Source organism: Haliotis rufescens, unplaced genomic scaffold, assembly GCF_023055435.1.
Source record: "Haliotis rufescens isolate VD_foot unplaced genomic scaffold, xgHalRufe1.0.p SCAF_10, whole genome shotgun sequence".
Taxonomy (NCBI): Eukaryota; Metazoa; Mollusca; class Gastropoda; order Lepetellida; family Haliotidae; genus Haliotis; species Haliotis rufescens.
In genome coordinates this window covers 43,200,272-43,211,339 of record NW_025963780.1, presented here as the reverse complement: position 1 = coordinate 43,211,339, position 11,068 = coordinate 43,200,272, and the positions used below count along the sequence as shown (strand labels likewise).

Sequence of the window (11,068 nt, the reverse complement as noted above, 5' to 3'; positions counted from 1 at the left end):
TCAGATCGTTTTTCTCTCACTGATTTTGTTTGTTTGTTGTTTAACGCCCGTTCAGCAATATTCAAGCTATATGACCGCGGCCTGTACATAATCGAGTCTGGACCAGACAATTCAGTGATTCATGTTGTGAACAACAATCCACGCTGTCAGGGTACGCAGACAAACAATCAACCAAGTCAGCGAGCCTGACCACCCGATCAATTTGGTCACCATCCGATAAGATTCGGGTCTTCAGCAACCCACGCTTGTCGTAAAAAGACGATTAACGGCATCGGGTGGTCAGGCTCGCTGACTTGGTTGATGCATGTTATCGTATCCCAATTGCGTAAATTGATCCTCATGATGACAATCACTGGATTAACTGGTCCAGACTCGATTCTTTACAGACCGCCGTCATAAAGCTGGAATATTGCCGAGTGCGGCGTTAAACAACAAACACGAAACAAACGTTTGGTCACCTCTTGCGACCTAAAAAAGCCGGAATCTCCATGGGAGTGTTTGTCTCCCTAAATCCGACCCAATATATTGTGATCTCAATCACCTGTTTGCGAGTTTCCAAATCATATCAGGAATGACGTTAAGTTAACACATCCTTGTATACACATTGACAAGGGATGTATACATGAATCTACCTTCCCGGTATTACCACCCTCGATTGTCCAGGGTATTATATCTCCATTCTATTAAGCTGTCCGTAGTTTTTACTGTATTTCCCATCTCCCAACCGCGCTGAAATTTCGTTCCGACGTGAACTACCGACACGAGTCTCTTATCTCAATTTTCCCCGCCGCTGTTGAGATGTATGTCCCGAAGTGATACAAAAATACGCCTTCAATTGCACACTAAATATTCCCAGGTCAGCTTGATCTTTTCTTTATGTTTATAAAAAGTCGCTTCCAAAGCAAATCGTTTCGATCTACGTCATAAATGAACTTAAGGACCGCTACGAAGTGTTCTAAACCTCAACATACCATAAAATAAGTTACACAATTAGTGAAAAACATTTTTTAATAGTTTCTTTTAACAGGTTTTAAAAAAAAATTGATACATTTTTTTATTGCGCCCGCTCGCTCTCTTGTTGGCTGAGGTTGGAGAAGAGAAACGCATAAACAAATATGGATGACGTCATGATAAATCAAAAACTGTCATGAGCGAGGGAAAGTCTGTGCTGATAGGTGGGATGGAGACAGTGACGTCACTTCCCAAACGAAGCTATGAAGCAGATGGGTCATTAATTGTAATTATTGTAATAGACGCAGAGAAACTACTCAAACAGATATTTTAATATAAACTTATCTTGACACACTCATCTTCCCGAGGCATGGGAGTTAGCCGACTATAAAAATCCAGTTTCCACCCTTGCTGGAATTCCTGGGCTCGATCGTAGCGCCACCAGTGGTTATTAAGAATTATGTCCCTTCTTAGCCTCTCCTATGGACCATGAGATTCCACCTCTCGTGTCACTTGCATTTGCTACAAACAAAATGGCGGCGCCCAGTCAAGATGATCTGATCGATAATCAAGATCTATATTGTGATAAAACGGGTCTAACATCGCAAAGGGCATCAAATCACGTGAGCATCTTGATTAAAAACATGAAAAGAATTGGAAAATATCTGTTGACAACGAGTTGGTGGTGCACATGCTTTGTTAATCCTGCAATCGACCGAAATTTGCAGTGCAGTTTACGAACCGGATTTTGATTTCGGTGCGCGATTTTGATTGGACTATGCATAGACTCGTTAGTCCAGCCAAAATGTAACTCCATAATACCAGTCTAGTTCGGCAAGGGTGGAAACTGGACTTTTATAGTCAGTTAACTCCCTTGCCTCGGGAAGATGTGACACACTATGTAATTTACTGCAATAGAACTGATATTATACACTGGACAATCGAGGTTTGGCAATACAGGCACTGTATTTTACACAGCATGTACATTTCACATACGTATACGACAATAACAGTAAACTTAAATAAGAATACCCATCCCCCTTGTATCGCAACTATACTACTCAAGAGAAGTTAAGCACTACCTGATATTTTCATATTACCATAGTTAATTTGACAAGGTTCATACCATGATATATTAACTATGGTAATATGAAAGAATAGTGTGGACCTTAACTTCGTTTGAGAAGTATAGGTAAAAAGAAGTTTAAGTACCCTACGACCATTTATCTCAATGCAAACACGTAATCGAATTGAAGATTGTTTATACATTGCACAATTTGTATCAAGGAAATCACAGCAATAAAGACATGCTGGCTTCTTGGCATTGTCTCGTCCTTATGGTTTATACTATATACATAAAAGAAAGAAATCCCTTACTCTTGTCCTTATGAATAATCAGATACTGTGTCGGAAGATAATCGATGCGTTAAACAACAAATATAGAAAACACAACATGGGTGACAACATGAGACGGAGAAACAATCCAGCTAAAAAACTAACTAAAAGCAGAAACCATGTCATCAGATATTTTAAAATAAACCAAAACTGACACTATGAAAACACGCAGAGTGGAATTTGGAAATAATTACGGTCAGCGCACTTACCGAAAACAAAGAAATTGATATGTGGTAATGAGGTACCATTGCAATAATCTTGTCTGAGTTTGAATCCTCATACATTCTGTGTAAGCTTCCAGACACGTGTTACTTTGGATTCAAAATCAACGATGCGTTTTCAAACAGTTTCAGTATATATTAAAATGTGTAATTCCCACTTCACTAAGGCCCTGCATTTGATTCCCTGGTGCATCAGAACCCAAAAGTCGTGAGTTCAATTCCTGTTTCGCTCTGATCATGAATGAGTCTTGTTGTTTCTTCGCCATACCCGAGCTTCTGGGTTTCGCAAAAGTGGCAAACGTAAAAGACTTGCATCGCTTCGGGCTTTCAAAAGTCCTACCACATTATGACATACCATGATATAACTGAACTACTGTTCAAAACGGCGTTTAACGCAATTCACCACTCATTCTTGTGAGATGGTTGGAATGGTGAGTTTTGGAACAGCTTCCAGGAGCGGAATTACGGGAAGCCATCGAGCAATATTCAAAGGCTGGAAGACATAAAGTACCACGTGACCTCATTACCCGACTGGAATTTCCTTTACGGTCACGACACCATTGTTATAAATTCCAGTTGACGTTTGTGTAGAAAAAAATCAATGACATTAAAAAAACCACAACCATTTCAGCCTCGTTCGAGAATTAAGCAGCGCTTGTAATGATCGTTCGATGTCTACCATTAGTGCGACACCCACTGCATACGTTTCATGTTAAAACGTGTCTGATGAACATTTCAAACTCTTGTATATTATGAAGTACAAAAAATAACAAACAATGACGACATTCAATATGACCATCAGACATTCCGGAAAAGTAAAATCAAATAGTAGATTTAAAAAAGTAGATTTGAGTGACTTGATTGAGTTCGAATCCCATGGAAGCTTCCAGTACAGACTTTAGCATACAATGACACGTATTGCATTCAGAAGATCAGTAGGTATTAGACAGCCCCTGATTGATTAAATGCTGATATTGATATTTCAGTCTCGTGGGATTTCACGATGTCTGCACCAAATGCCAGTGCCAGACGAAGACGTGTCTTCGATCCGGGCCTCATAGTATCGCATGTTATGCTTTTCCAACAAACACACTGCCTCCCATGAAAATGTTCAAATGATTGATCCATTTAGAGTCACGAAACTGACTTGTAGACCTCTTCTGCAATTCTCAAATCTGATTTCAACACCAAGAAGGTAATTTTGAATAACATTCGTTATTCGCTTAGCTGTTCCACCAAGCAGGCTTTCTCCCCATTAACAATATCGCTGCTGCTGTATAACGGGGGTCTTTCTACGTCGTATTCCGTATATGCAGGAGGTTTCACTTGAGGGGTGTACGGCGGTAAATGTATAACCTCACTCTGGACATCAGGACGCGTGGTCTTTTGTGGGGGCGTGGTCACATTGCCTGAAACAACATACATAGCACTTCACTGACAAGATAGGACATTGAAGTGAGTGAGTGAGTGAGTATGGTGTTACGCCGCTTTTAGCAATATTCTAGCAATATCACGGCGGGGGACACCAGAAATTGGCTTCACTCATTGTACCCATGTCGGGATTCGAACCCGGGTCTTCCTTGTGACCAGCGAACGCTTTAACCATTAGGCTTTTCAACCGCCCCATAAAAATTTGTTTGTGGATTCACGCCATTGATTCTATTCTGGAGGGTTCCACGTGGCAAGGGCAGATCACTCCATGCATACGTCTATGGCCATTCGTCACCACTGGCTTTTGTTCGAAACCTAAAATAAAACCTCCTTTTGTTTTTCTCGGAATGGCGCGAGTTTGTCACGAATGTTCATGTCATGGCAAAATGACGCATGAGAAATCAACAAATAATATAAATCAATTCCGACCTATCGAACGTTATCTATACTTACTTAGGGAGAGACACGCTGTATTGATTGATGGTTTTGGCAAGGTCGAAGAGTTCAAAATGGTCAATTTGGGAATATTATTGAAGCTACCAGCTGCACTATTAATTACCCTTAGAGACCTCACTCACAAACTCCCCACTGAATATACTCCAAAGAAGTCTGAAGCACTACCATAACAGTTACAACAAAAAGACCCGTGAAGGCCGGGTTAGAATAGGTCTTCAGCAACCCTTGCTTGTCATGAGGGACGACTATGCTTGTCGTAAGAGGCGACCAACGGGATCGGGTGGTCAGGCTCGCTGACTTGGTTGATGCATGTCATCGTATCCCAATTGTGAAGATCGATGTTCATGGTATCAATCACTGGATTGCCTGGTCCATACTCGATTATTTAAATGTCGCCGTCATATAGCTGGAATATGGCTGAGTGCGGCGTTAAACCAAAAACAAACAACGACTCATCTCTACCAATCCCACCCAGTCTGTCAGTGTGATCGTTCATAGCGCCATTCAACTGGCTTACAAAGAGGCGGTAGTCTCAGCGTGACATTGAGAGTCTATTGGAATGGCTTAATATTCACGTGCATACAAATAACAGTCAGACTTTCCCCCAGTGGGGTCAATACGATCCTGACATAGCATAGGTGTTGGGTAGATGAATTAATCTCGCTACTACATATCACTGAACAACACACGACAGTTTTCAAAGGAGCTTCAGCGTGTGGTGACTTGTGAACTTCAAGCGAGTGTATGATCAGTTATGTTTGTGTTGGGACTTAATACATACAGCACCAGGTACTTAGCTCTTACATGCCCGCAGGTATATGGGACGGTGATCCAAGCGTGGGTGGCGAGTTATGGAAAGGAATACACAACACTGACACCGACTAGTTTGGTGAAACAAACACGGTATAGCGAAAGTATTTGTTTGCTGTTGTTAACGCCACACTCGGCATAATTCAAGCCAGGTGACGTCGGTCTGTGACCAGACAATCCAGTGATTAATATCATGAGGTTGGGGTACCAAGACAAGCAAGTAACTGCAACCGACAACTCGATCACTCAGTCGCCTACTTCAACAAACAGGTTACTGGGGGAGGAGTTCTATCAGGGACGACGTACTTGGTACGGAATGCGAATGGTGGCAATGACATGGCACTATATGATGTAAAACCTGTTTGAACTCTCGTCACCATGCGCCCTTTATCGTAGCTGTCAGTTTATCTGTTGACATGTCCACAAAGAGCCATCAGAATACATGATTTGACTGCGTATTTACGAAGAGAGAAGCCCCTTTCGGAAAACGGGGCGGTGGGGTAGCCTAGTGGTTAAAACGTTAGCTCGTCACGCCGAGGACCCAGGTTCGATTCCCCACATGGGTATAATGTGAAAACCCATTTCTGGTGTCTCCCGCTGCGATATTGCTGGAATATTGCTGAAAGCAGCGTAAAGCCATACTCACTCACTCACTCAAACAGTTAGTTTGTTGTGCGCCGATATCAGCAGGCTTCTATCTATATCACGGCGATCTGTAAATAATCGAATCTGGAGCAGACAAACTAGTGATTGATATCATGAGCAACGTCCCACCCAACCACACGCAAGCCACAAATTCGCTTGATCCAATTTAGTCGCGTCTAAGGCAAGATTAAAGTACTATTTTAAGCAGGGACTCCAAAGCACACAAGCCGTATTTATAGTTATGGGACCGTATGTTAGAAACAAACTCAACAACAGCACCTGGATGTAAGGATGAAACGAGGTGTTGGGAGTTCCAGGCGGACAGTGCCAGGAGCTTGTGGTAGATGTAGTTCCGTCTGATCCAGTAGATGCCGGCAGCGCAAAGCAACAACAGTAGTAGCACAGTCAACCTGCAAAATGTATACACGTATTTAGAAAACATCTGAAGTCTACTGTTCAATGTACAGATGGGAAAAAAACTGGTTACTTAAAATATCGTCGTTAACGCGTTGTTATTCCTACAGACTGGGTGGAGGGACGTTGTTATATATGGAGACTGGGTGGAGGGACGTTGTTATATCTGGAGACTGGGTGGAGGGACGTTGTTATATCTGGAGACTGGGTGGAGGGACGTTGTTATATATGGAGACTGGGTGGAGGGACGTTGTTATATATGGAGACTGGGTGGAGGGACGTTGTTATATATGGAGACTGGGTGGAGGACGTTGTTATATATGGAGACTGGGTGGAGGGACGTTGTTATATCTGGAGACTGGGTGGAGGACGTTGTTATATCTGGAGACTGGGTGGAGGGACGTTGTTATATATGGAGACTGGGTGGAGGACGTTGTTATATATAGAGACTGGGTGGAGGGACGTTGTTATATCTGGAGACTGGGTGGAGGACGTTGTTATATCTGGAGACTGGGTGGAGGGACGTTGTTATATCTGGAGACTGGGTGGAGGGACGTTGTTATATATGGAGACTGGGTGGAGGATGTTGTTATATATAGAGACTGGGTGGAGGACGTTGTTATATCTGGAGACTGGGTGGAGGACGTTGTTATATATAGAGACTGGGTGGAGGACGTTGTTATATCTGGAGACTGGGTGGAGGACGTTGTTATATATAGAGACTGGGTGGAGGACGTTGTTATATATACAGACTGAGTGGAGGGACGTTGTTATATATAGAGACTGGGTGGAGGGACGTTGTTATATATACAGACTGAGTGGAGGGACGTTGTTATATATAGAGACTGGGTGGAGGGACGTTGTTATATATAGAGACTGGGTGGCTGACGTTGTTATATATAGAGACTGGGTGGAGGGACGTTGTTATATCTGGAGACTGGGTTGAGGGACGTTGTTATATATGGAGACTGGGTGGAGGACGTTGTTATATATAGAGACTGGGTGGAGGGACGTTGTTATATATAGAGACTGGGTGGCTGACGTTGTTATATATAGAGACTGGGTGGAGGGACGTTGTTATATCTGGAGACTGGGTTGAGGACGTTGTTATATCTGGAGACTGGGTGGAGGACGTTGTTATATCTGGAGACTGGGTGGAGGATGTTGTTATATCTGGAGACTGGGTGGAGGGACGTTGTTATATGTGGAGACTGGGTGGAGGACGTTGTTATATATAGAGACTGGGTGGAGGGACGTTGTTATATCTGGAGACTGGGTGGAGGACGTTGTTATATATAGAGACTGGGTGGAGGACGTTGTTATATCTGGAGACTGGGTGGAGGGACGTTGTTATATATGGAGACTGGGTGGAGGACGTTGTTATATCTGGAGACTGGGTGGAGGACGTTGTTATATATAGAGACTGGGTGGAGGGACGTTGTTATATATGGAGACTGGGTGGAGGACGTTGTTATATATAGAGACTGGGTGGAGGGGCGATGTTATATCTGGAGACTGGGTCGAGGACGTTGTTATATATGGAGACTGGGTGGAGGACGTTGTTATATCTGGAGACTGAGTGGAGGACGTTGTTATATATAGAGACTGGGTGGATCGACGATGTCATATCTGGAGACTTGGTGGAGGACGTTGTTATATATAGAGACTGGGTGGAGGACGATGTTATATTAGGAGACTGGGTGGAGGACGATGTTATATTAGGAGACTGGGTGGAGGACGTTGTTTTATCTGGAGACTGGGATGGAGGACCCCTCTAGCGAATTCATCCTATTATGTGAGATTGGTCTTAGGACTGTATCATAGAGTCGACTCTTCCCCCCCCCCCCCCCCCCCCCCCCCATCAATACATGTAAAATTTTACCACGACACTCCCCCTCCTCCTCCCCACATAATAAATGACCAATCCCTAACCTATCAGCAGGCACTTTCTCCAGAATATCCATCTGTCACATATAATGTCCCTCGCAAGAGATTTATTTTGCTTTTGAAGAGTCTGCATAAGGATATGGCTGCATGATGCCAAATTAAACGACAAATGTCTTTTTTATAGTTCCGTAGATTGAACTTGAAAAATTCGTATCTGCAGTCTAGAGACGTTTTTTTCGGTTTATAAGTTGGCTAAAAACCTCGATCTTCCCTGAGAACGTCAGCCTGAAGGGCCTCACCATTTCCTGCTTCATGGCTTACTCTGTCAAGACCCCGGAGTCGGTTTTATTCTTTGCATGTATACCACAGGTGCGTGGTGCAGGTGAAGACAGGGGCACACGTGAGGGGGACGACCAGAGGTACGTGGTGCAGGTGAAGACAGGGGCACACGTGAGGGGGACGACCAGAGAGGCGTGGTGCAGGTGAAGACAGGGGCACACGTGAGGGGGACGACCAGAGAGGCGTGGTGCAGGTGAAGACAGGGGCACACGTGAGGGGTGACGACCAGAGGTACGTGGTGCAGGTGAAGACAGGGGCACACGTGAGGGGTGACGACCAGAGGTACGTGGTGCAGGTGAAGACAGGGGCACACGTGAGGGGTGACGACCAGAGGTGCGTGGTGCAGGTGAAGACAGGGGCACACGTGAGGGGGACGACCAGAGAGGCGTGGTGTAGGTGAAGACAGGGGCACACGTGAGGGGTGACGACCAGAGGTGCGTGGTGCAGGTGAAGACAGGGGCACACGTGAGGGGTGACGACCAGAGATGCGTGGTGCAGGTGAAGACAGGGGCACACGTGAGGGGGACGACCAGAGGTACGTGGTGCAGGTGAAGACAGGGGCACACGTGAGGGGGACGACCAGAGAGGCGTGGTGCAGGTGAAGACAGGGGCACACGTGAGGGGTGACGACCAGAGGTACGTGGTGCAGGTGAAGACAGGGGCACACGTGAGGGGGACGACCAGAGGTGCGTGGTGCAGGTGAAGACAGGGGCACACGTGAGGGGTGACGACCAGAGAGGCGTGGTGCAGGTGAAGACAGGGGCACACGTGAGGGGGACGACCAGAGGTGCGTGGTGTAGGTGAAGACAGGGGCACACGTGAGGGGTGACGACCAGAGAGGCGTGGTGCAGGTGAAGACAGGGGCACACGTGAGGGGGACGACCAGAGGTGCGTGGTGTAGGTGAAGACAGGGGCACACGTGAGGGGGACGACCAGAGGTGCGTGGTGTAGGTGAAGACAGGGGCACACGTGAGGGGGACGACCAGAGAGGCGTGGTGCAGGTGAAGACAGGGGCACACGTGAGGGGTGACGACCAGAGGTGCGTGGTGCAGGTGAAGACAGGGGCACACGTGAGGGGTGACGACCAGAGGTGCGTGGTGCAGGTAAAGACAGGGGCACACGTGAGGGGTGACGACCAGAGGTGCGTGGTGCAGGTGAAGACAGGGGCACACGTGAGGGGGACGACCAGAGGTGCGTGGTGCAGGTGAAGACAGGGGCACACGTGAGGGGTGACGACCAGAGGTGCGTGGTGCAGGTAAAGACAGGGGCACACGTGAGGGGTGACGACGTTGCAAATGCATGCGAGTCGAAGACGTAACGATTAAAAAGGTTCTGTATGGGGACCGAACGAGGCAAGGTGTATGTGGGAACTGAACGAGGCCGGGTGTATGTGGGGACTGAACAAGGCTGGGTGTATGTAGGAACTGAACAAGGCCGGGTGTATGTGGGGACTGAACAAGGCCGGGTGTATGTGGGGACTGAACAAGGCCGGGTGTATGTGGGGACTGAACAAGGTCGGGTGTATGTGGGGACTGAACAATGCCAGGTGTATGTGAAGACTGAACAAGCCCGGGTGTATGTGGAGACTTAACAAGACCGGGTGTATGTGGGAACAAGGCCGGGTGTATGTGGAGACTGAACAAGGCCGGGTGTATGTGGGAACAAGGCCGGGTGTATGTGGAGACTGAACAAGGCCGGGTGTATGTGGGAACAAGGCCGGGTGTATGTGGGGACTGAACGAGGCTGGGTGTATGTGGGAACAAGGCCGGGTGTGTGTGGGGACTGAAAAAGGCCGGGTGTGTGTGGGGACTGAACAAGGCTGGGTGTATGTGGGGACTGAACGGGGCCGAGTGTATGTGAGGACTGAACAAGGCCGGGTGTATGTGGGGACTGAATGAGGCCGGGTGTATGTGGAGACTGAAAAAGGCCGGGTGTATGTGGGGACTGAACAAGGCCGGGTGTATGTGGGAACAAGGCCGGGTGTGTGTGGGGACTGAACAAGACCGGGTGTATGTGGAGACTGAAGAAGGCCGGGTGTATGTGGGAACTGAACAAGGCCGGGTGTATGTGGGGACTGAATGAGGCCGGGTGTATGTGGAGACTGAACAAGGCCGGGTGTATGTGGGAACTGAACAAGGCTGGGTGTATGTGGAGACTGAACAAGGCTGGGTTTATGTGGGAACTGAACAAGGCCGGGTGTATGTGGGAACAAGGCCGGGTGTATGTGGGGACTGAACAAGGCCGGGTGTATGTGAAGACTGAACAAGGCCGGGTGTTAGTGAAGACTGAACAAGGCCGGGTGTATGTGGTACTGAACAAGGCTGGGTGTATGTGGGGCCTGAACAATGCCGGGTGTATGTGGGGACTGAACAAGGTCGGGTGTATGTGGGGACTGAACAAGGCCGGGTGTATGTGGTACTGAACAAGGCTGGGTGTATGTGGAGACTGAACAAGGCCGGGTGTATGTGGTACTGAACAAGGCTGGGTGTATGTGGGGCCTGAACAAGGCCGGGTGTATG

At 46.9% G+C, this 11,068-nt stretch overlaps 1 protein-coding gene across 1 annotated transcript in view; it reads right to left on the bottom strand.

Moving 5' to 3' along the window:
- Nucleotides 1–1,718: 1,718 nt before the first annotated feature.
- Nucleotides 1,719–11,068, bottom strand: part of LOC124114703 (vesicular, overexpressed in cancer, prosurvival protein 1-like) — a 20,550-nt gene continuing 11,200 nt past the window's right edge. The window contains exons 4-5 of the mRNA XM_046475402.2: nucleotides 6,189–6,319; nucleotides 1,719–3,976 (exon numbers count right to left, since the gene is read on the bottom strand). Coding sequence (XP_046331358.2) covers nucleotides 3,783–3,976; nucleotides 6,189–6,319 — 325 coding nt within the window. The 3' untranslated portion in view covers nucleotides 1,719–3,782. The remainder of the gene's footprint in view (nucleotides 3,977–6,188; nucleotides 6,320–11,068) is intronic.